This window comes from Pelecanus crispus, chromosome 1 (assembly GCF_030463565.1).
Source record: "Pelecanus crispus isolate bPelCri1 chromosome 1, bPelCri1.pri, whole genome shotgun sequence".
Lineage (NCBI taxonomy): Eukaryota > Metazoa > Chordata > Aves > Pelecaniformes > Pelecanidae > Pelecanus > Pelecanus crispus.
In genome coordinates this window covers 58,310,892-58,336,885 of record NC_134643.1, presented here as the reverse complement: position 1 = coordinate 58,336,885, position 25,994 = coordinate 58,310,892, and the positions used below count along the sequence as shown (strand labels likewise).

General features: G+C 46.9%; 1 protein-coding gene across 1 annotated transcript in view; it reads left to right on the top strand.

The window, feature by feature from the left end:
• The window catches only part of CACNA1I (calcium voltage-gated channel subunit alpha1 I), a 161,437-nt gene that overhangs the window by 87,939 nt on the left and 47,504 nt on the right, over positions 1-25,994 (top strand). Inside the window, exons 4-7 of the mRNA XM_075727751.1 lie at positions 327-424; positions 18,059-18,218; positions 20,466-20,781; positions 21,442-21,534. Coding sequence (XP_075583866.1) covers positions 327-424; positions 18,059-18,218; positions 20,466-20,781; positions 21,442-21,534 — 667 coding nt within the window. The remainder of the gene's footprint in view (positions 1-326; positions 425-18,058; positions 18,219-20,465; positions 20,782-21,441; positions 21,535-25,994) is intronic.

Sequence of the window (25,994 nt, the reverse complement as noted above, 5' to 3'; positions counted from 1 at the left end):
CGCTCCTCATTGGGGCATCTCCTGATAGTCGCAGCAGGTAAGTGTTATTGCAGCTGCTGGCCTGCATCCTCACAGCACACTCTCACTGCTCGTTGCCTTGCTGCTGTCCCATGAACAAGCTGTGTTTTCTGTACAGGGGAGCTGTGAGCTCCAGTCCTGCTCCCAGAGGGCTCCTGGAGGCTTCAGCTTTGCTCCCAAAGACCCAGGCTTCATCCCCATGATTTCCAGAAACCCTTCAATGAAGAAACGACGACTCTGTGACTCAAGCCAAGATTTTGGATTCTTTTAAACTTTCTTTTTCTCTCTCTTTCTCTCCCCTTCTGCAGGATGGTGGAGTACTCCCTGGATCTCCAAAATATTAACTTGTCTGCAATCCGTACTGTCCGTGTCCTGAGACCCCTGAAAGCTATCAACCGTGTGCCTAGTAAGTCATGCTTCCCTCACACCTGTTCAGCTTGGGTTGTGGGGAATACGTGATCGGTAAGGATGTGTGTGGTGGTCTTTTCCAGGCTGGGTTCAGGTGCAAACTGAGTGCAGGCTGCTGCACGGTATGTGCAGGCTTTTCCCCATCATGGGGCCAAGAGGTGCTGTTGGATGGGCAGGAAAACTACAGTATCCCAGCATATCTGCCCTGGTCATCCTTCGTGCAGGGCCATGCTGATGGTTCAGGAGCTGAAGTTGAACAATGTGCAGTAAAGGAAAGAGTTTTTTCTTGCTCTTACTGAAGGACATCGCAGGTTTGATAACATCTGCACCCTCAAAAAGGGATGTATGTGAGGTCTGGAGACGGGTGAGCTGGTGGAAGCAGGGAGAATTAGTTTGCTTAGGCTTTCACATGGTCTTCCAGATCCTCTCATCTGAAAAATTTTCACACCATTACAGCTCAGGGATGTGTAGCACCAGCTATTTTGTCTCTCCTCCTCACCCTGTGCTTTGTACTCCCTCTTTTGTGCTGACTGTTCCCCCTGCGAACCGGTGTGTGTGTATGAGCCAGGCTGAGCGCCGCTGGGTATAGGGCTGCCAGGGGCTGCGCGCAAGTCTGGATGTGTCAGCAGCTGAACTGCTGCTCACCAGCGCCATTCAGGTCTGAGACGCGTTCCCCAGATCAGGTCTGCATGCAAACGAAAGAGGTCCTGCAGCCCTGAGATGTGAGCAGCAGCCCTGGGGCATGTGCCATGCACACGCGTTGCTCCCACGTGCTCTGTACTGGTGGCCCCTCCACATCCCTCACCTCCCCCCTTCCCAGAGGACGGGGACAAGACCAGCCTCTTTGCTGGGCTTTGCAGCTTTTATTGGTGCTGAACTGTTTCTCCCCTCTTCTTCCCTTCCTCTGCTTGTCTTTTATTTTTTACTCATCAGTGGTGTTCTCCCTGCAACCCTGGAGAGAGTAAGCAGGCATTGCTATCACTATTTAACTGCAGGAAACATCAATGGAGGTGTCTCAGGCTTCGCAGTGGTTGTATCCAGGTGGATAGAAGTGAACCAGCAGGCTGGTTGCATGCTGTTGGGGTAGGGGGATTGCAAAAGCAACCGCTGTGTCACTCCAATGTTTCTGGTAATCCCCTGTGCAAAGGCAGCAGCTGCCACGTGCAGCCCTGTGAGACTTTAGGCGTTTCTTCCACAAGTTTTTCTGTCTTGCAGAATGGCAGGAAATCTCTTTGCTCTTCCCCATAATCTCCCTAATCAGGCTGTCTGCAGTGGCTAAGACCTTGCCAGAGCTCTCATAATCCTTCTCTCAAGCTCAGATGCTCCTTTTCCTTTTGCAGATCTGAGGAAGTTTGCACAGTCTACCTCCCAGTCTGCATCATATGTTTTTCCTTGTGCCAAAGTCACTTTCATGATGCCACCTATTTCTTGAACATGCTATGGAGGCAGATTTAAGGGTCTCTGGCTTGATGCAAAGCCCCTCTAGAAAGGGGTCTTGTCCCTCTTCCTGGGTGTATTTTTATCTCTGGGAAATAGCCAGGGACAGAGGGTGCTGAAAGGAGTCATGGAGGAATTGAGGCACAGTGCTGTGTGCCCAATGTGGCAGGAGGGCACCAGGCAGAGGAGCAGCTGGTTTGGGCACTGAGCACACCCCCAGGCATATAACAGGTCCATCATGAGGTGATAAAGATTGGTGCCAAGAACAACCTTTTGGCTACTGACTGTCAGCAGAACAACTTCCTCAGCTTGCCTTCATCTCTCTTCCCCTTTCCAGAGAGGAGAGGGCTGGCAGCCATCGTTGGTCCAGGCTGTGGGCATGCACTGTGGTGGGGGGTGGGACGGACATTTCTTCTGCGAGGAGGTGGCCTGGAGGTCGTGCATGGCAAGCTCACCCTTTCCATGAAGCGTATGGCCGGCTGCGTGAGGGCAGCACCGTCCTCGTGTTATGCAGCCCCCTTTCCTCTCTGCTTCATAAGGAGCCCCATGAGTCTGTGCTCGAAGACCACTTTGAGGCTGATCCCTGTTATCAGGGTAGACTTAACCTTGCTGGTGAGCGGGAACGTCTTGAATGACATCCAATTGACTCCTGCAGACATCTGCTACGTTAATTGCTGGGCACCAGCAGTCAGAAGCAAAGCTTGACTCACAGAAAGTCAAGGCTTGTTTTATTCCTGTTTATCTCCTGGAACAGCCGGAGTTGCTCCCTGCCAGCAGGAGCTGCCCCAGGGAGAAGCGATGTGAGTGGCATCAGAACTCGCCCCACCAGGGACCTGCTCCGTCCATACGGAGGCACCAGGGATGCTTTGGATCATCTTGCCTGATCTTTGCAGAGCACAGGCCACTGAATTTCCCCTGACTGTCCCGGCCATGATGCTGCCTGTCTGCTCCTTTTATCAGTATAAAACGTTACCTGTATGAAATTGATGATGTTTTAATTTCCACTCTGTGGTTAAACCTTTATGTATCTTTCTCGCTACATAAATCTGTGGTTATATGCAGGGAACGTTTTGGAAGAAAGGCATCCTGCCATTAATTTAAAAAAAAAAAAAAAAAGATTCCCTGGGAGAGGAAGCACTGACTTGAGGGTTGAAAACTGGTGAAGAGGCTATAAACAAAGGCTTGTGATAAATGGAAATGAGCTGCATTGGAAGAAGGTGCCTAGTGGGGTACAGAAAACATAATTAATGGGACCTTTGGCCACAAATCTTTTTTTAATGTCTTTTTAAAGTTCTTCATTACTGATCTGAAGCAAGAGGAAAGTCTATTAGTGAGATGTACTGATGATAGGAAGCTGATGTTGCAGGTGCTGGTAAAGAAGGAGGGGAATAACACAATGGGAGGCAGAGGGAGATTGAGGTCTTGGGAGCATGAGGTATTTGGGGAGGGGCAGGGTGGTTAATCCCAAAGGCAGATATTTGGCCATGTTCAGAAGTCTGCGATGGGACAATGTGGCCCAGCGTTCATCGGTGGCTGTTTCAAAGGCTTCCACATGGGAACCCAGGTAGGGACCGATTTTCACAGAGGAGTCTGGCCGTGTGGACTGAATAGTGGCAGTTTATTATCAGGAGAATGGACAAAGTGATTAGGAGCCTGAGTGATTACTGCATGAGTGGAAGAGTGTTCAAGTGGTCTGTCTGGGTAGATTATTTAGTACCCTGTTGTGGTTTAGCCCCAGCCAGCAACTAAGCACCACGCAGCCGCTTGCTCACTCCCCCTACCCCGATGGGATAGGGGAGAGAATCGGAGGAGTAAGAGTGAGAAACACTCCTGGCTTGAGATAAAAACAGTTTAATAATTGAAATAAAGTAAAATAGTAATGATAATAATAATAATAATGATAATAACAGTAATAATATACAAAGCAAGTGATGCACAATGCAATTGCTCACCACCTGCTGACCGATACCCAGCCAGTCCCTGAGCAGTGATCACTGCTCCCTGGCCAACCCCCCCCAGTTTATATACTGAGCATGACGTCATATGGTATGGAATAGCCCTTTGGCCAGTTTGGATCAATGATTCTGGCTGTGCCCCCTCCCAGTTTCTTGTGCACCTGGCAGAGCATAGGAAGCTGAAAAGTCCTTGACTAGCATAAGCAGTACTCAGCAACAACTAAACCATCCGTGTGTTATCAACATTCTTCTCATACTAAATCCAAAACACAGCACTATGCTTGTTACTAGGAAGAAAATTAACTCTATCCCAGCCAAAACCAGGACATGCCCATAGAACAGTAACACGCTAATACAGTGTTTGGAAAGTCCACATATTGAAGCAAGAAATGTCTGGAGAAATTTGGGAGAAATTTCATACTACATGAAGCAAAAGAAGTGATGCCAGAAAATTAGGAGGGAGGAAATTCAGAATGACTCTAAGGAAAAAGTAACAACATGGTAGAGGAAAAAGTATCACCTGTTAAATAAACTTATTTTATATTCTTGGCAGGTGGGCAAGGCTGAAGTTTAAATGCCCAAATTGGGTATGTCTAAATTCTGCTTACCTGTGTTCATTCTTAACATGTTAATGAAAGCCCTTCCTTACAGTGGGACTTGTGAGGCTTTGAAATAATATCCCACAAGGAGATGACAAATGTGATTTGCATGTGCCGTACTCATTATGTATAGTGTAAAGGGTGCATAGACTCTCCTACCTGAATCATGACAGAAGAAGAAGAGGACATCCAGTGTAACCAAAAGGTGTCAAATGTCCGTTAAGGAAGAAATTCTCCACCCAGTTTGTGATTAGGCTGTAAAACTTGCTGCCACGGGAAATCCTTCCAGCCCCAAATCAAGTAAGAGGTACTGTGTAAGTAAAGTAAGTAAAATGGGTTTGTCCAAGGGATGAGACCTCATGTGGAGACACTTCTAGATTTCAAACCTCCTCGCTTCAGGGTTAGAGCTGATCTTTAGCTACTGGTTATCAGCAATTGATTGCATTTCTTGCAGTTCTCAGCAGGATGTGCTACTGACCATTTCAGATTTCAATTCTGGATGAAGAAGTCTGTGGCTCTGCCCCGCATGATCATTCCTCCATTAGTATGTCATCTTTGAAGTGTACTAGAGAAAACATGAGGTGCCCTAGTTTTGTAATACATATCACACCTTCATTAGCATTCTTGTTTATCTCTTGCATTCCTGACTACACCCCCAGGAATGCTGCCTTTTGGGGTTTTGTTTGAAAATGCATGAAACAAAAAATTAGAGATTGTTCTGGTCCTATAACCATATGATTCAATTCCATAGTGGTGAGCTGGTGTGACAAGCCCCGCGAGTCACCAAACAAGTGTAAAGAGGAAAAAAATACCCTCCAGGTCTCTGTCAGAGGTAGTAGCTTTCTGCTCTGGGCATGTCTGTGTCCTGGGGTAGCGGTGAAATTCCATATCCATTCATTGTTATAATCCTTTTGTGATTGTGTGGCAGGTTGCTAGGTGAAACACTGCTGTTTCTGCTAGCTCTTTCATCCCTTCTTCTCATGGCAAGGCACAAGGTTTGGGGGTGAGGCTGGTTTGGTTTTGTTTCTGCCTGCTTTTGAGCAGGGAGTCTGTAGTAATTTCTGATTATTTGAATTCCTTTCACTTCTCTTACTATGGTTTTTTGACATTGGAGCAGAAAATGTTTCTTCAGTTTACTCTTTCTTGTCGCATTGGTCTTATGTAAAGAAGAGTCCTTGCATTGTGTTTGATGTCTTCCAGTTTCCACTTACAATTTAGTAACTCATTCATCATTCATTTGGAAGCAGATTACTTCAGCTGAGCACACTGTACGGAAGTGAAGGAGTCTGTTGCAGAGTGTTGCATAGCAACTTTATTGAATAGAAAGTGTATACATGTGCTAATACTTGGTGTGTAAGTGTGGTAATACTTATGTGGAGGTATAGGCATTAGAAATATAATGCTATATTCTTATTACCAGCTGTGCAGAAAATAGAATTTCAGATTTGTGGGAAGTTCTGCTCTTCCTAAATGTGTTTTCTCTCAGTCAGAACAAGAATAAGCATTTCCCATCCATTTTAATATGGTTTTATTCTGCCTAATTTTAGGTGATTTGTTTGGCTTTTTGATTTTTTTCCCTATACCTTGTCATGACAAAGAAGTTTAAAAATCAAAAACCTCAATGATGCCATTCTAGTATAAAAATGCTTTCCTCTCCTCTTGTCCTTCTTTTCTTTTTGCTCAATGATATTTCAATAACTATTGCAACACTGAAGTGTTTCCATTTCAATGAAATAGCATTTTTTGCTGGTAAAAGTGCTGTGTAGGAAAATCTTGGTCTGGCTCCATTTTTCTTTATTAATTATTGTTATTATAGTAGCTCCATGGATCCAAATACACCAGAGTTTTCTACTTTTCTTTGACAGATCTCAAGGATATAACCCAAGGCTTTTTAGTTTAATCTTTCTCATGTTTCAGACCAGGTGAGTGAGACCCAGTGAGTGTCAGCAGCAGACTCAAGAATACAGCTGACATCTCCTAACTCTTAGCCCTGTGTTCAGCTCACTAGACCAAAGCACCAATATAAAAATAGTCTGAAGCAGCTGAACCCTGGAATGGGAAAAGCAGGTGTTTTGTATTTATATGCCTACCTTAAATCTGTATTGCACACTGAGCTACCTATGTTTCGTGCTATAACAGTGTCTAAGACAGAGTGGTCTGGCTATGAACCCCACACTTGGCACAGGGGAAAAGTGATGGCATTTACTTCTCTAAATGTGTTTTTGAAGAACTAATTTCACTGATGAGCGTGTGTGAAATTAGCTTCTAACTGAGATATATTAGGCTGTAAAACAGTCTCATTTACAGCTAGATCAGACAAAAAGCAAGCGCATTTGACAGGCACAGTCCTGCCCTAGCAGTTGGAAATGCAAAGGGATTATGAGATTCCTTTTCTAAGACCCTGCTACAGGGTCTTTGCTTCAGATGCCTCAGTCTTTCTGAAAGAGGACTGTCACTTGCTTGTTCTCTTCCAACGTTGTTTCCCTTTCAAAAATGTACTCTGGCATTTGACTCTTTTGGAAGTACATTTTTTCCTCTCATGGCTTTATCTGTGAAGCGATAACTGAAACACAGATATGATTGTATTTTCCAAATATTTAAAGTTACCCCATCCACAGTTCTTCATATAAGCTGCTCTGTAAATATTTATTATCATATCTCAGTGACACACAAACCATACTTACAACTACATGCAAATGTGTACACTCACATATTTATCCACGCACAGCCACAGTCCTGAGCATGTTAGTACAGGGATAAGAGTGATGTTCTCTTACAGCATCCATATACAAAAGTTAAGAGGTCAAAAAGCCCTTTTCATTCCCTGGTCAGGCTATGTGTGACTCAAATGCATTCAAAGATGAAGCTGCCAGCCTTCTGTAGGCTCTGTCCCAGCCAGGCGGGCAGTGAAAGGATGGAGAAAAGCTGACAGGGGATGGACTCGACCGACGGGCTCAAGTTCAGTCTATATCCTCCCTTCCCAGCCCAATCTCCTAGTCAAGTGGAGCGAAGCACTGAAGAGAGCAATGTGATTTATGCCTGCAGCAGGCCACTGAAGGATGCCTTGCCTCAGAGAGGGGGGCAAATTGGAGATGGAACTGCAACTCAGAGTTGCACTTTCCCGTATGTGCAGCTCTTTATCAAGTCAGTCGAGCCCTAAATCAGACAGGTGTGTTCAGGGTACAGGGAAACAGTGTGAGGGGGAGCAGAGCAGCCTGAGGATCAATAGAGAGTGGAGAAAGAGCGGGGCTCAAAGGAGAAATGCAGAGGAAGCGAGCGGCAGGGTTTGTCAGGCAATGCACGTGAAGGCATGATGCACCTCTGCGTGTGGGATAATGCAGAGAATGTGGGGGTGGAGAGAAGGAGAGAAGGGGAGGAAATCAAAACCAAAACAAGGGCAAGGACTAGTATAAAGAAAGTCTATTGACTCAGATGAATACGCTGGATAGGTTTGCAAATCGATGCTTCTCTGGGACTTTTTAACAAACTGAGAGGGCTGTAACAGACCCATATCTTGTAGTGCTGGAGGAAGTCTTCAGTCACTGAAGACAAGCTCTGATTTTATTTACTTGTTGTCTGATCTCAGTGCTGTTTTTCATATGCATTCCACAGTGTGCAACGTATTGCCACGTGGGTGATGGGTAATCAAAATGAATTTGGGAGAAAACAAAACAAAACAAAAAGAAAATTGTATCCCTCTGTTAGTGTAGCACCATGGCAGGGAGCTGGGGAACACTGAAGTGCAGGAAATGTAGACCTGGTAATGCTTTGTTTTATACCATACATTGCTTAGTCCCTTTTTTTGCAGTCACAGATCATGGGATAAAGGAATCTTTCCCTCTCTGAACCAGTCTGCTCAATTTCACTGTTATTATAAATAAGTATTCAAAAGTCACAAATTGTGTGCTTGTAGGTTGTTGGATGGGTTTAAAACTATAAGATTTGAAAAAGGAAAAGGAAAAAAAGATCACAGATTATTTTTATTTTTCCTGTGGCTTTCACACCTTTAGACCTGTGACTTAGATCTTGTAGTCCTTGTTTTTCCCCCATAGTAGTGAAGTATAGAAACTTCTTCTGTTTTTTTTTACTGTTATCCGAGATTGTCAAGTCATAGCAAGATTTCATGCCTGAAGGTTTGTGCCACGCATCCCAAGACTCCCGATAAAAATCACAAGAGTTAGCAACAGCACTTTGGAGTTTGTGTTACTGGAAGTAAAGCAAGGCTGGAAAAAAAACCAAACCAAAAACCAGTCATAAAGAGACCTTCGCTAGAATCTTTATTTCTCCCTTCTCCTCTAGGGAACCTGCACAGCCAGAATTTAAAAAATGCTCAGCGCCTCGCAGCTCCCGTTGTGACAGTTCTGCTGCCTGTTCAAACAAGCTCAGCCTCCAGTGTACAGAGCGCTCTCGAAAGCCTAGCCACGTATTTGGCTGCCTAAATGGGAGCTGAGCTGTTTTGCAAAATCTGTCCCATGGGACCTATCAAGCAATGGATACCATGGAAATGTGAGCAATAATGACAGTGTATTATGGGGTGAAAGATAATGTCATATTACACTAATGCAAATTACACTTTGCGTGTGTGGGCAGGGCAATTTACAACCATAACCTTAAATTTCTCAATCTTTGTGTATTTTGGGCCCGATTCTCCTTTTCACACACATTTCACCTAACGTCATGTCACTGCCTGCAGTAGAAAGAAACATGATTCATGCTAGTGACAGCAAGAGGAAATTACCTCCCTTAAATCTTAACCAGAAGTTGCATTAACACTGTTTTACATAATATTTTGCATTATTCTGTCCTACTTACACAGCACTAGAGATGTGTAAAGAACTTAAGGGTATTTATAGAATGGAGGCAAGTAGCTCGCAGCCACAGCACTGGAGTTACCTTTTGTCCCTGGTGTTGTGTGACCTCTGCAATTCTGAAAGAAAAGCTGGCACTGTATGTTTTTAATAGAGTTTTCACTGAAAGTGAATGCAGTCATCATTGCAGTGATAAATGGGGAAAAAATGAGATGATCAGTGAATGAACAACAGAAGCAGGTGGTAGTAGGTGTTGCTTATTAGATGTTCAGTATAAGAAAAAAGAACAGAACACAGCAATCCCCCAGACACCTCTCTAAGAAATAACCTGACACCTGGCATCACTCTCCAAGACAAGGTTACTTAACAGCCCAAAGCTTGCAAGGGGTTAATGGGGTGAGAGAGTGAAGAAGGGGGCTCCTGACTGAGACTTTTGCTTGCATCTGTTTCTGCTCATGTCACAGATTACGTGGCTACCAACAGTGCTATGGTGGCACACACTGAATGTGAGTGCCTATGGTGGATGAGCTTTCTGTTGCTATCCGTGGACCTTAGCTGGGCTCAGAGTATCCCTAATAGGATGCAGCCTGCTGCAGAGCTGAGGTGTCGTCTTCTTTCTGGATCACAGCAAAGCTTGGACTGAGGCCCCTGTCATGGTTTAGCCCCAGCCAGCAACTAAGCACCACGCAGCCACTTGCTCACTCCCCCTACCCCAATGGGATGGGGGAGAGAATCAGAGGATAAGAGTGAGAGACACTCCTGGGTTGGGATAAGAACAGTTTAATAATTGAAATAAAGTAAAATAGTAATAATAATAATAACAATATAATAATGATAATAATAATAATATACGAAGCAAGTGATGCACAATGCAATTGCTCACCACCTGCTGACCAATACCCAGCCAGTCCCCGAGCAGTGATTGCTGCTCCCCGGCCAACCCCCCCCAGTTTATATACTGAGCATGACGTCATATGGTATGGAATAGCCCTTTGGCCAGTTTGGATCAACTGTTCTGGCTGTGCCCCCTCCCAGTTTCTTGTGCACCTGGCAGAGCATGGGAAGCTGAAAAGTCCTTGACTAGCATAAGCAGTACTCAGCAACAACTAAAACATCAGCGTGTTATCAACATTCTTCTCCTACTAAATCCAAAACATAGCACTATGCTTGTTACTAGGAAGAAAATTAACTCTATCCCAGCCGAAACCAGGACAGCCCCTCTTTTTCTGGAGGGGTCAGCATTTAGGTGTCAAGGTAAATGCTCTGGATTTTGCCCTCATTCTTGAGGCCACTGTAGCCCTGGGGTCAGGTCTGCAATTAGGAGGCCTCATCTCTGGGCTTGCTTCTTCAAAGCACCTGGCAGCTCCACCTGGCACGACTGTTTTCTGCTCCCTCTGTAGGGCTGGTGGGGCTCCAGCCCATCAGGGAGGAAGTATTTTGTTTTCTGGGTCTTGTGTACCTTGGACAAAGCCGAGAAATATGAGAGCTTGGGACTGAGCTGAATCCACAGGGTCTGTTTAGACCACCTACTTTCTGTGAAAGGCTTGGAAGATGAGACTAGAGCCTGACCCTTCAAGCCACAGTTCATTTTTGGCATTATTTATGATCTGGTGAGAAGATAATTTTCCCTGACCTTGGTGTGTACTTCTCTTAGCATTCTCCAAGGTTTTTTTTTTGTTGTTGTTTATGGTTTTTTTTGCTTTTGACATCTTAATATTCTCTAAAAATATCCTTTATAAAGAGATCTTCACTACCCTGTGATGGAAGCTGGGCCTGTTTCTCTGCAGGATTTACTGCAGGTCTCCAGCAAAGAAATGTGGCAATAACTACTTGTGGTGTGAGCCAAGCCAGAGCTCTATGGGATTTGTTGCTATATACCACGCTAAAGGGAATTATAATTTTCAAGGTTGCTGATATTTCTGTATGCTAAGTCTCATTAGGAGGGGCCTATTTCCTTGATGTGTGTGTGACATTTGATGGGCAGGTAGGGAGGAAACCTCTGAGGGATTCAGAATATTGAGATTCAGCCCTGGCTCTGGCACCTGAGCCCCCTTCAGCCCTTCGGCGGTGTGCTGAGCATCGTGGCTATGCAGCACCCACGTGTTTGTGTTCTCTTCTTCCCCCCAAGGAAAACAGCATGTCTCAGTTTTTATTTGCACTCTTTTTGGTGGTTGTTTCAGTTGAGTGTGTGTTGGGGGATGTTGTAAGTGGTGTGTTTTTTATCTCTTCTTCCTTTTCTTTTTGATCCTCATGTTGCCCTGACCTGATCCATCTAAGGTAAGCGTCTTTCTCTCAAAATGAAAAGCAGTGAGGTCTGTGCTAGTCCCTGGCTCCCGGAGGAATTGTTTCTACAGCCTCAGAGCAAGCTTGAGAGAGCTCTTCCTCTTACATCGGTACACTTTAAACCTCCTCTGGAGAGCTCTGTTGTCCGAGCAGGGTGAAGCTCTGACCAACAGTTTTTTCCTGGAGCTTTAGTCTCATTTTTGGCTACCTTGGACTTAAGCTGAGGAGTACTTTGAAGGTAAGGACTGAGGACACTTAATGCTTGAACTTGATTCAGTATCCTAAGGGAAGTCACTGCACTGAGGCGAGGCTTGATGTGCCCATGCTACTGAGGAAATGAGCAACAGCTTTTTGTACTGGCTGAAGCTTTACAAGTGCTGGAAATGTCATGCTTTGATATTTTCTGTGTCTGTGGTCAAGCTGAGGAGTGACAAAGATTTGATAATTGGAGGTTAGGTCATCAACAGGCTGAGCTGGATGAGGTGTCTGAGCCAGTCAGAGATGCTAGAAAGCTTTGCTTGTCGGCAAGAGTGGGGTGGTGGTGAGGAACCGAGTGATGCTCCTAAACTATGGATCATGCTGACAACCTGCAAGTGCAAAACCCCCAACCCTAAATGTATCCTACAAACACTCTGGGAACCTGACAGAGAGACCAGTGAAAAGACTTTGGTTACCTCTGAATGAGGTTAGTGTTTCACATTTGTGTCTGGGGCAGGTTTTCCTTAGCAGCAGGACTGGTTTAAGAGCTCTCACTAACCCGTACTTTCAGCTGAACCTGTTTTTCCATGGGGTTCATTTAATTTGGGTCAGGCCAGCCTACTGGACAAACTCTGTCACACTGGTGAAAAGCAAGGGGTGACGGTCTGCAATGTGAGTGAGGCTGGCTTTGCAGCTTGAGGAGAAGGCATCTGGAGCTGCACACTATTTGTTCCAGCCGAGCTCCTCTCGCTTACACATGTGTTTGCAGGAGAGGCCTCAGTTAGGAGGAATGCAGCAAAGTGAAAAAGATCTGGGTGGCAAGGGAAGCTGTAGGTTATAATAACGATGACCTTGGCAGTGCATCTACTGCTGCATGCACAGCTGATTGGTTTCTCTTTGCAGTAGTTTGGCACCACATTTTAGCTAGTGTAAATGAATGCAATGTGTGAAATGACAGCTAAGCCTCGGATCAGCAAGAGATCAGTGAGGAGGGCCACAAGTTGGAGCACCAGCTTGCACCGTGCACACAAACTGAGATTATTTTAACTACAGAGCTTGGGCACAAAAAAAAAAGGTGCAGCTTGCCCTGTGTGCTCTCTGCACAAATACCATCTATCTGCTGGAATGGTTCCTCAGTTCTGAAAATTCCCATAAAGAAACATGCACAGGAAAATCCTGCCAACCCCGCACTAGTTGGGTGGATTGCCATGTGTCCTGGGGCAGGGGAGGAAGGAAAGAAGGCATGCTTGGACAAGCGGCCTGGCTGAGGGACAGAACAATGCTTCAGTCTCTGCACTCTGCAAAATGTCTTGCCAACTACTGTCACAAATGCTGATGGGGAAGAGATTTGCTTTTGCTCCAGTTAAAATGACAATTGGTGGCTTGGCCCATGATGCATATAAGATGGGTGCTGAGAATTATGTTCTCTTCCATCTGGTTTACTCTAAGCAAGGGAACGATTGCCTCAAACCACTATCTCCTGCTCACATTAGCTTTGTCCCTCACTGCAGAGCTGGGGACGACTCAAAAGCCTCAGAGGTGGGTGAGATAGAAGAAACCAGAAAGAACAGGGTTTCTCACCCTCTTCTGAGCCAGTCCTCCATTCAGATCTTGGGGTTATTAGTGCTAGGGATTGAGTCAGCTCAGCTGTTTGTCCTCACTCTTGGAAAGAGGCAGGTGGAGGGAAGGCGAAGTGACAGAGTGGTGCCAAGCAGGAGCAGGGGGAGGCAGTGGTAAGCTGCCAGGCACACCTGCACTGCACGGCTGGCTCTGCCTGCCCAGAGCTCACCTCCTCCCCAGCCCTGCCCCAGCTACTCGCCGCGGCTGCCACGCTTTCCCTGGGGCTGGCACATGCTGGGCGAATCTGCTTAGCTGTGACAGCCAGGCTAATCAGGGTTGATGGCAAGTGTCTGGAGGCAGCTACAGTCACTGTAGCGTCTGCAGAGTTTGTCAGGAAGGGCCTCTGGATGCCGTCGGGACAAGGCAGAGCATTTGCTCTGCCTGAACCCAGAAGAGAGTTCAGCAACTCTGCTTCGTCTTTTGTCTTTGCTCAGCCTTGTGCTTCCCTCTGACAGCTCGCTTCCCGGCACTTGTCCCAGGTCCTGCTGCTTCTCATCCCTGCAACGTACTTTCCCCCCGCCCCGATATCCACGGCTGTGTTGGAGCAGTGAACACATCTCTGTTGCACTTGTGGCTTTGCTCCTGCAGGATATCCTGCCAGGAGTAGCCCTGCCAGCGAGGTCCCATTGAGAACCCTTCCCCACCCCTTGCCCAAAGGCATGGGTGAGCAGCAGGGAAGCATTATCATTTTGTGAGGATCCTTCCTTGGATGCCCATAGCTGATGCCGTTTCGTTTTCTCCTTTCCCCTGGTCTCCTCATGAGGGTGAGTGGGGAAGAGAAAAGGCCTTTCAGAGCCCACACCTGGCACTCATGTATATTTCATGTTTCTAGCTTTTCTTCCCCTTGAAGAGCAAAACCTTTTCATATTTGATGCCCTGGGAGCCTGTTTGGTTGCTGAATGTTGCTTCATCAATGCTCTCCCTCCCTGCTTTTTGTCCAGACTGCCCAGCCCCTCTTCCTTTCTCTTCTCGGGGAACATCTCCTTTTTTCAAAGGCTGCTTCAGAAAAGGTCATTGTCTCTTTCATATTATCTCCTTGCTGTGAGCCAGCGTGGCTTCTGCTCTGCCAATGGTAAAGGACAAATGGGGATGTGGGGAAAGGCAGCAGTGGGGAGGGAGGACAGGAGACGTGTGCATGTATGCTGCGGAGCAGTGCAGAGGCAGAGAGGAGATGTAGGCACAGTGAGAGAAAAGTAAAGGGGCAGAGGGGCAGGCAGAGGCTGCAGAAGGTAGGAAGGAGGCAGCAGCAGGACTTTGCTGAAGAACCAGCTTTCCAGCACCTTCCAGAAGTTGTCATGCAAGATGCACTGGTGTTGCTGTGGATGTGGGCTTGTCTGGTGAAGGCCCCTTGGAAAAGAGAGGCATCCCAGTTCTCCAGGGCAGGATGCTCCCAAAGCTGCACTGACAAATATGCCACCACCCCTGCCTTGCCTTCTGCCCATTTCCGTTGCCCTGCACCTGCTTCAGAGACCTTGTCATCTCAGCTACCAGGGTCTGCAGTAAATTGTCACCCTTCATCCTCAGTCTTTTTAGCCTTTCTCCCTCTTTTCCACACCTTGTGAGTGCTTGAGGAACCAGGGACCATTTGCAACCTGCTCCCAGTCAGGCTGTGCAGACCCTGAAACACACTGCTCTGTGGGTCCTGCCCAAGTGGGGCTCATCCCCTCCTGCCCTTGAAAGCATTCAGATGCCTGGCAGTGAGGGTCTTTCCTTGGACATGTGCAGCAGATGCCCTAGCATGGCTGCCAGACCAGTCCATCCCTTCCTGGGTCCAGGGGACTGCAAAGCCCCAGCTGTGGACAAACCATGCAGGGCTGCCAACTCAGGAGAGGAAGGGGAGGCTGTGAGGGCTTTCCCCCAAAGTGCCCATAGGGGCTGGCACAGGTGCAGGAGGGGCACTGCCAAAATGCCATAGCAGAGGATGGTGCTCAGGGACTCCAGCATGAGTGTTGCAGGCAGCACAGCGCAGGCAGCAGCGGTAGCTAACAACGGAGAGAACAAAGGCACTGAGCTTGTATGGACACTGTGCCTTTCATCCATATGGAAGTAGTAGCTGAAGTACCCCCACTAACTGGGTGAACTCAGCAGAGGAGGTCCGTTTTGTTTCCTGATGGAAAACTGATGCCTCTGGTGAAAAATGGGTTCCCAGAGCAATTGCTTTGTGGTTTAGGGCAGGAAGCAAAAGAGGCTTTGCACAAAGTGAAGTGGTGGATTTGTTCTAGAGGTGGTTGGCCCTTAGGAGAATTGCAATTGATGTTTGGATGGGTTCAGTGTTCTTGCTTCTGGGACACCCACTCTCATATCCACAGTCAGCATCAATGGGAAGAGAAGGATGATTCTCTTGAACTGGGACATTTTTAAAAAATAAAAATTTTGTTTCATTTGGACTTAGAAATGGAACCCACCAATGCTGAAATTCTTTGTGATGTGGAAAAGATGACAAGTGTTGGGACCACCTGCCTCTTCTTGGGTTATGGGCCCAGGTACCCCAGAGGGCCTAGCATGAGGGCAAATCGCTGTGATCCTGGAGCTGTGGATAGCACAATCCTGTACCATCAGTAGCCCCTCTAAGAGTCTGGATGGAGAACATATGGGCAGGCAGGATGTTTCCAAGGCAGGCAAGTTTTGCAAGTCACTTGTCTTCTCTTGGAACATGGACAAAATCAATTTTTGCAAATTCTGGCCCAACAAGTGTGTTGCCTGTAAAATTCTGGTAGGGATGTGTGTTCTATGTGTTCTGCATTTCAGTGTAAGGGCAGTCTCATTCTTGCCATTACCTCTGCTCTGAGATAGAGCTAACACCAATTGATCTGAAAAACATCACCCCTTGTTGCAGTGCTGCTAGCAGAGCTTCCCGTGTCACTTGGCTCTCCCCACTATACTGACCAGGACAGTTTATGGGAACTGCTGAGCTCATGCTGTGAAGCAGTGTTAATGCTGGGAACACACTGCACTGCAGTGAGGGTGTATGGCCTTAAAGCTGAAGTGTTGTGCAGAGCATTGCTCCAGAGCCTGGCAGGTCACAGGGACAGGCAGCAGGGCACCGTGGCTATACTGTTGGGCTTTGTGCGGTGACAGATCAGAAAGCTATCAGTGACTCACAGCATGTCTGCGATCCCCAACAAGCGGCTGGAGCTGCGCCCCTGCACTGCTGAGTTACTGATGTACTGTCTAGAAACTGCCTTAACTGGTGAGTAGTGATACAGCTAGGCAGTCAGGCAAGCAGGGCTCAGCTGCTGCTCCACAGCCTGGCCTTAGACCTAATGCCATCATTTCTTGTCCTTTATGATCCCCTGTAGCCATCCTTAAGCATCTTCTCCTTCCTACACATCACCTACCTGCAAATACCACTCTTGTCTCTCCCACCCCCATCCATCCCCAAAACATTCCCTCCTGAGCTAAACCAGCCTGATGCCCCACACCAGGCACCCTTCCCCCTCTCCCTCCAGTGTGCATGCACCCCAAACCTGCATGCCCCCCACAGGCACCGCTTCCCTCCACTCTCTGCAGCGTGAGCAGCTCGGGGAATAGAGATAGGGCATAACGCAAAGCGTCATGTAGCTAATTACTTGACAATGGGCACACAAGGGGGATTAACTTGTGCCTTAAAGGGCTGTCAAAGTATCCTAATCTTATCTTCCCCTCCTCTTTTCCCTTCTACTGCTATCTGAAATAATGAACTGGTTATAAGTACCTAATTAGTTAATTATTTGCTGGCCTACATGGAACATCTTCAGCGAAGGAACTCCCTGGGCCCCTGGGGGAGGGACCTCCATGGAGGTGAAGGGAGACAAGTACACGAGGTGTGCGCTGGGGTAAAGGCAGTACGGTGATGCTCAGAAGGATTTCTAGACTTTCATCATCCCTGGAGAGCAGAAGAAAAGTCATTAGTTCCATGCAGAAAGGAGCCTATCCTTACCCCTACTTGTGCTTGTATGAGCTGAAGAGCCAGGGAGAACTAAAACCACAGAAAAAAATCATTAGGTAATGGGGAAAAAAAAAAAAAAAAGTGATTCTGGAAACATTTGCATTGGCTAGAGGTGCTGTGCCAACAGCATTTTGGGCTGTGCCTGCTACCTGTGTGCTCCAGCCCTGCTGGGGAGGGTTGACTAGACAAGAGAGGAGAGTGTGGTCTCCATGACTGTCCCGTGATGAGAGTGTCACTGAGAAGACCAATTTATGCCAGTTTGTGTGTGCTTGAGAGGTTCATCCCACTAGGAAGGCTGGACATGAACCATTGATGCAATTCTCACAGGTGGTAGCATGCAGTCTTCAAACTGGGATGTCTGAGACCGTTGAGCTGCTGTGGACCTTTTGGACAGAGTTTTTCACTCTGTTGCCCTTCTGCAGGGAAGGGGGAGGGAAGAATATTGGCGAGACAGCTGATGGTACCAAAAGTCTCATTCCCTTTTCTTCTTGCTGCTGCAGACGGAGGCCTAGGGTTAAGAGATCATGGCATCACAGCAGCTCTGCTGGCTGCCTGTCAGTAGGGGTTAGGACAAGAAAGAACAATGATCATAAATCTAGCCTGGTTTGGGCAGTAATTATTTTCTGTTCTGACACTCTGCTTTTATCTTCATGGTCCTTTCTTTTTTCTCCTAAATTTTCCTTTCCTTTTCCTTTTTTTCCTTTTCCTTTACTTCCCTTCCTTTTCTCCCTTTCATTCTCTCTGTGCCTTCATCCCACACTTGCACACATCCCACACACTTCTGGTTCTCTTCTCCCCCTGCAGGCATGCGCATCCTTGTGAACTTGCTCCTGGACACCTTGCCCATGCTGGGGAATGTCCTTCTTCTCTGCTTCTTCGTCTTCTTCATCTTCGGCATCATCGGGGTGCAGCTATGGGCTGGGCTGCTCCGCAACCGCTGCTTCATGGAGGAGAACTTCACAATGTAAGTGCCTGGGAGAGATCCTTCTTCCAGGGACTTTTCTCTTTCCCCTTCCCTGCTCTCTTGTCTTCTGCTGCCCGGCTCTCTGTGTATTGCTTACTCCAAATGGCTGTAGGGTGATGCGGTGTAGAGCGTTGGCCATGTCTTGCAGTGGAAAGGAAGAGAAGGCAAAGGCAGTTGCTTTTAGTCTATCTTCAAGGTCCACAGATGCCTGGGCTTGTTTGGACTTGGCCAAGGCACAGGTTAGCATAGCTGTCTCCTCCAGCTATATCCAGGGATTCAAGATGCTGCTCCTACTCCCAGAAAGAGTTGAAACTCTGAAATACCAGCTGTGCCGTCTTTCTCCTGAACTTGCTCCCTCTTCAAAAAACACCAACCAGAGAAGTCTTACAGAAAGCCATAGTGCTGTCTGATGCTTCCAGGGACATCTTTGCCACCTCCAAGATGGAGCTGAGGTCGCTGTTTGGACAGTAGTGCATTACCTCTGGAGGCTTTGGAAGGACATGGGGAAATTATTGGAAAACCTAAGGAGTAGAACTGCACGTGGGAAGTGCTGTGGGGAGGGGACGGAGGGCCACTGGGAGACATGTCTCGTGGCTGGGTTAGTAGAAGTGAGAGCATCTGAAAGTGAAGAATGGCTGCTTGAATGGGACAAAAAAAAACCATGGGGAAACACGGGCACAGTTCTGGCAAAGAGACCCTGGAGCCACACAGGGGTTGATTATAGGTATCTGAGGTTTATTCTGGGGGTGTCAGGGAGAGCCTGCAGAGCACAGCTCTCCTCCTCCCTGAAGGCAGTGGGGTGGAAAAGCTCCTACCTGCAGTGAATTCTCTGATTACCCTCCTGGGGAGCAGAGCACCAGTTCCAGGGCACAACTCCTCCTGTTGACTTTCTGACTTTAGCATCTCTCAGGCTTTAAAATGTCTTCTTAAAACTGTATACTACTCCCAGGCATACTATCAGTTTAGAATGCTTAAAAAACCCTAAAGCTGTTGATCAGTTTAGACTGATTAAACAATTCTGAAGCTTTAGATCATCTCAAATTAGAAAAAAAGTAAGTGTGAAAATACAATCTGCAGAACAGCAGTGGGGTTGGAGAGTAGGAGCTGCTTAAAGCAGCCATTTACTCTGTTTACATATTCCTTGGGGAAAAATGAATGTTTAGGATGATTGTCCTTTATGTAAATCAGGGGTAGTACTACTTTAATGAGTGTAATTACATCCATGCAGAGTTGATTTAACTGAGAAGTGAATTGAGGCCACAGTCTGTGAAGTGACAGATACTAGAAAATCTTTGGCTGACCATTACTAGAGAAATGAAGTCTGCAGGCGCCCAGTTCACCAGTGATGTCGATGTGTTACGACAGATCTTTGTGGTTTAGTCCCGCTTAGTTTAGAATCAGTTTCTCTCTTTTCTTTTTCATCAACACTTGTCCTCTTCCAATGACACTTAGTGAAAAAGTCTGCATTCATGCAATGTGAAAGTTGTGTACTGTAGCACTGCAAGGAATGTACCAGATAAAGTTTAATGGAAAATTTTAAACCTCCACCTTTCACTTTCCTGATCATTAGCTCATCTCCAGCTAGGCAAGCATAGATGATTTTAATTATTCATGCATTTGGAAGGTGCTTGCATTATTTGGAAAAAAGCACGTGAACTTGTCATGAAACATTGCACCCATAATGCCAACTGTCAAGGAGGAGTCAAAGTTAAGGTTAAGTCAATTTTAACTTTGCATTTCCTGATTTTAAGGCTTAGATGTGCAACCTTAATTATGCATGAACTGGATTTTTTTTTTTTTTTAGAAGTACAGACGGTTCACTGCCAAATGTTATAAAACATGTCCATCAACAGTTACATACGTGAGCACATCACAGTAAAGCCTGATGAACTTCCTTAATATCACTGCATCTGATTTAGCTTTCATGCTAATGGGGAGAGTGATCAGAATGCAGATCTCTGCATTCCAGCTTTTCTTCGTCTCCATGCAAGCAGATTGTGTAATTTGGCCTGAGGTGATCTGATGGCAGGCAAAGCTCTGAAAACTGGGGACTCACCCTGGAAATTTCCTGTTTTGCAGGAGCCCTGTCTTCCCTTCCCTTCTCCTGAGGCAACAAACCTGGAAATCCCTTAGCCAATGTAGTCCCTTTGTCAGGATGGGAGCTCCCAGCTGATGCTCCCAGCACTGTTGCTGACAGGAAACTGTCTGTTACAGGAACTTTATGACTGTGGGTTTTTATCCTTGCAGACAAGGTGACATTGTGCTGCCCCCTTATTACCAGCCTGAGGAAGATGATGAGATGCCCTTTATCTGCTCGCTGTCAGGAGACAATGGAATTATGGGCTGTCATGAGATACCCCCACTGAAGGAGCGGGGACATGAGTGTTGTTTGGACAAGGATGATTATTATTACTACAACTCAGTCCGGCAAGAGTTCAACATCAGTGGCATGTGTGTCAACTGGAACCAGTACTACAATGTGTGCCGCACAGGCAATGCCAACCCGCACAAAGGTGCCATCAACTTTGACAACATCGGGTATGCCTGGATTGTGATATTTCAGGTAAGACTGAGTTAGCCTCCTAACAAGGCTCAAGCTATTTTTCTTTTTTCCAACTCAATCTTTCTGTGCGCCCATGATGGTTTCTGCAGGGAGAAAAGGCCTTGTAACTACTCTGGAAAGAGACACAGAGACAGACATGAACCGTGTCCCTGAAGATGAGGAGGGACATAGAGCTGTTCCAGGCCCTTGCTGAAATGAGCTACACCCTTCAGGCTGACTTGTACCAGTTTTTCCTTCAATCCAGATTACCATAGCAAAGAAGTCTATATTATATTTTTTAAATCCCAGCATGCGTTGTAGATGGGGGCTAAAATCCCTGCCTTTTTTCTTTTCCGCCTGCTGTACGTGGTGTCCAGTCCAAGGGGCACAGAAACCTGCTGCGGGTTTTCCCCTGCTGCGATCCAGGGAAATGAACTATTTTAATGAAATATTCCTGCTGTGGGCTAGCATGATCTCACAGGCTTTGACAGTATGCCAGTGTCACCAAGCAGTACCATGCTGATTTTCTGGAATGGAAATTTGGCCTCCTTGAAATGAATTGCTGTTTCTCACCTTCCATGGGTTGCAACAGCCCTGCCAGTATCTGCCTATATACGCTGAGGAGTGAACTCTGGAAACCCACTTCCCTCCTGTTTCTCTTGTTGTTGTTTGTCTTTGCAGGTGATCACACTGGAAGGGTGGGTGGAGATCATGTACTATGTGATGGATGCCCATTCCTTCTACAATTTTATCTACTTTATCTTGCTGATAATTGTAAGTATTAGACTGGATGACTGTCAGCATTGCAAGCTACGAGCCTACAAAAAACCTGTGTTAGGTCAACACAGATACTGGGGAAGCAAACTATGTTACCTGGATTTCCTCTAGGAATCTCAGAAACCCAGCTAATTGATTTTCACCAAGAGTCGGTGGCAGAATCACATAGTTGTCAGGCAGGTTATTCTCTTTCACTCAAAAAATATGCTCAAGATTGATTCCTAGAGATATACATACCCAGTGTAGGATAATGTTGTCATCCACAGATCTCTCCAAGTAAATTCCCCAAACCAGTAAGTCCAAAAGTATAGAAAACCATTTCTGCATTTGTCCTCATACTTGGTCTCTTTATACATTTTAAGCTCTTGAGTCATTCTTGAGCCATATTTTATGGCTTTTGGCAGCACCTGGATTTCTCAGAATCAGGGTCTCAGATTCAATGATTCAGATTTTGTCAGATTCAGGGTCTGTCACGCTGAATTACTTACTCACCATGAACAAAAATGAGCTGCTGCTCCGACAGTGTCAGGAGTCCAACATAAACTGGCTGTGTGAGATCACCTGTGGTTGGTAGAGATGGAAAGAGAGAAGTGTGTCAGTGATGAGAACTTAATAAGCAGTTTATAAGCCCCGTGGATTTATACAAGTTAAGGTTGCTTTACTGTAAGGATGCTTGTTGGTGGTGCCCGGAGAAAGAGATGAGAAACGTGATGCCATTGCCTCTTCCAGTCCTCAAGCCTCCCACGTGTAAGTGCATTTTCTTGGAGAGAATATCCTGTTTCTAACAAAGAAGGATTTTGGTTTTATGAAGACTCTTGCACTTTTCCCACATGGAGACCAAAGTCAAGACTAGAAGGGAGAGACCTAGGATGGATTATGGGAAGTATAAAATCTGTACAAAGTAGTTCCAGGTTACTTAGCCAGTAAGGACCTCAGTGTGTATCTCCAAAGCCTACATGCATTTGGATGGGCTGCTGAGTGGACCTGGTTAAGATTCTGCTCTTTAGCTACTACTTGTCCTATGTGGCCATGACTTCTTAGAAATAGGATCTCTAGAAGCAGTCACCCAGTAACACTAACAGACTCAACTGGCACAGGATCTAGTTTAAATTCAAATTGACGTGCAATGATTTGAGAGCAAACAAACCTTAATCCAGTTTCTGGGAGAAATTCTGCAGCCTGTACATATGGGGAGTGGCACAAAAATATCTGCTGGTCGATTCAGGTCAGAGAACTTACGAAAAAGCTCAGTCTTCATGGTGTCCTTGATTTCTGCCTGCCTTCTGGCCTTCTACCATGACAAAAGAAAGACGAGAGGAAAACAGAAAGATGACCTACTCCCTGTGGGCCGCAGCATGAACCAGGACAGCAGAGGTGAAATACACCTTGAGGAACGCTGCTTTTACTTTGAGGCTGGAGAGTCGCAAGGAGAGACAGTGCAGAGGTATGGTTGCACAGGATGGGGGGGAGCTCCCCCCAGCTCTATTCCCAAAGGCAAACTGAACATCCACTGCTTTTTGTGAGTTCAGAAAACAATTATTTCCCATAAAGTTTGTTCAGATCTCCTACCATGCAATAGACATTTAGCACCTACTTGTATTTTCACTTTGAGCAGCATGGCCAGGATACCTAGATTTGTACAATGTGCAGTTCGGCACAGGCTTTACTCCTGGCCTCAGACGCAGTCTCTCCCAGAGCCAGGAAGGACTGTGCAGAGTCAGCGTTTAACCATTGGGGTGGACATGCCCGTCTCCAGCAGGCCAGTTCCAAAAACTGCCCCTCACCGCCTGCTCCAAACTACATAAATTCTGTCAGCATATTTTTGGTTTCTAAGCAGGAGCATCCTTCTAGTGCTGGCTCACCTCATGTGGATTCCCAGCGATTCAAACTTTGTCTCTGAATTTGCAGGTGGCTGAAAACCCTCAATTAAACACTCCACCTGAGATTTTACTGTGGAGTGTCATTGACATTTCTAGACACTCCCTCCTCATTTGCAGAAGCCATGTAGGTTTTTTTCTATCAGACACAAGAGCACATAGAATCATAGAATCATAGAATCATCTAGGTTGGAAAAGACCTTTAAGATCATCCAGTCCAACCATTAACCTACACTACCAAGCCCACTCTAGACTAATCAAGGGTAGACCAGACTAAACCATGTCCCGAAGTGCCACATCTACCCGTTTTTTAAACGCCTCCAGGGATGGTGACTCCACCACCTCTCTGGGCAGCCTGTTCCAATGCCTGACCACCCTTTCCGTAAAGAAATTTTTCCTAATTTCCAGTCTAAACCTCCCCTGGCGCAGCTTGAGCCCATTTCCTCTCGTCCTATCGCTAGCTACTTGGGAGAAGAGACCAACACCCACCTCACTACAACCTCCTTTCAGGTAGTTGTAGAGAGCGATAAGGTCTCCCCTCAGCCTCCTCTTTTCCAGGCTAAACAACCCCAGTTCCCTCAGCCGCTCCTCATAAGACTTGTTCTCCAAACCCTTCACCAGCTTCGTTGCACGCCTCTGAACACGCTCCAGCACCTCAATGTCTTTCTTGTACTGAGGGGCCCAAAACTGGACACAGTATTCCAGGTGCGGCCTCACCAGCGCCGAGTACAGGGGGACAATCACCTCCCTGCTCCTGCTGGCCACAGCATTCCTGATACAAGCCAGGATGCTGTTGGCCTTCTTGGCCACCTGGGCACACTGCTGGCTCATGTTCAGCCGGCTATCTACTAACACCCCCAGGTCCTTTTCGGCCAGGCAGCTTTCCAGCCACTCCTCCCCAAGCCTGTAGCGTTGCATGGGGTTGTTGTGACCGAAGTGCAGGACCCGGCACTTGGCCTTGTTGAACCTCATACAGTTGGCCACGGCCCATCGATCCAGCCTGTCCAGGTCCCTCTGCAGGGCCATCCTACCCTCAAGCAGATCGACACTCCCACCCAATTTGGTGTCGTCTGCAAACTTACTGAGGGTGCACTCGATCCCCTCATCCAGATCATTGATAAAGATATTGAACAAGACTGGCCCTAAAACAGAGCCCTGGGGAACACCGCTCGTGACCGGCCGCCAACTGGACTTAACTCCATTTATCACTACTCTCTGGGCTCGGCCACCCAACCAGTTCTTTACCCAGCGAAGAGTATGCCTGTCTAAGCCGTAAGCTGCCAGCTTCCCGAGGAGGATATTATGGGAGACGGTGTCAAAAGCTTTGCTAAAGTCGAGGTAGATGACATCCACAGCCTTTCCATCATCTACCAGGCGGGTCACCAGGTCATAGAAGGAGATCAGGTTGGTCAAGCAGGACCTGCCTTTTGTGAACCCATGCTGGCTGGGCCTGATCCCCTGGTTGACCTGTACTTGCCTGTGGAGTTCGCTCAAGATGAACCTCTCCATAATCTTCCCCGGCACCGAGGTCAGGCTGACAGGCCTGTAGTTCCCCGGGTCCTCCTTCTGGCCCTTCTTGTAGATGGGCGTCACATTGGCAAGCCTCCAGTCATCAGGGACCTCCCCTGTTAACCAGGACTGTTGATAGATGATGGAAAGTGGCTTGGCAAGCTCCTCCGCCAGCTCCCTCAGTACTCTTGGGTGGATCCCATCCGGCCCCATAGACTTGTGAGCGTCCAGGTGGCATAGCAGGTCATTAACTGCTTCCTCCTGGACTATGAGGGCTCCATTCTGGTCCCTATCCCTATCCCTATCCTCTTGCTCAAGGGCCTGAGTACCCTGGGGATGACCGGTCTGGCTGTTGAACACAGAGGCAAAGAAGGCGTTAAGTACTTCAGCCTTTTCCTTGTCCTCGGTGACAATGTTCCCCCCCACATCCAGCAAAGAATGGACCTCAACTTTCTCTGGGGACTGTTCAGAACAAAGGAGCCATATGCTAGATGGGATATTTCCTTTGGTGGAGTTACACCAAGAAAGTATTTAGCCTCTCTGTTACCTTCTTTGCATGTGTGATGCATCTTTTGCAGCATATAGCAACATCACAGTGTGAACTTGCTATCACTTGGTTTCATTTTCCCTCTGAGTCTTCTTATAGAAATGACAATCCCTCTTCAAGTCTCATGAAGCACAGTCCTTCCAGACTTTATTCTTACCTCCTTCTCCATGGTTGAAAGGCCTGGGTTTCTAAGCAGAATTGCTCTGACAGTCATACTTCAAGCCCTGACTTTGCTTTTCCACAAACAACCTAGCCTTGGCTCAAACTTACTCTTCTGGGGCCAGATCTCTGCAGCCTCTTCCTTAACAGCTATGCTTTCATCCATGACTTCTCCCTCCCAGAGGTATCTTCAAACACCTACATAAGGGCGTATGGTACTGCTCATCTGGCAGGAAGAAGGCTCCACCACCTGGATATATTCCTAGCATGGTCTAGGACTCCTGTGTAGATGTGCTCCTCAAGGGAAAGAATGCTGGCTCACCCTGGCACTCAGAGTGGCCTTGCAGAACAACCTGGTAAAAGCA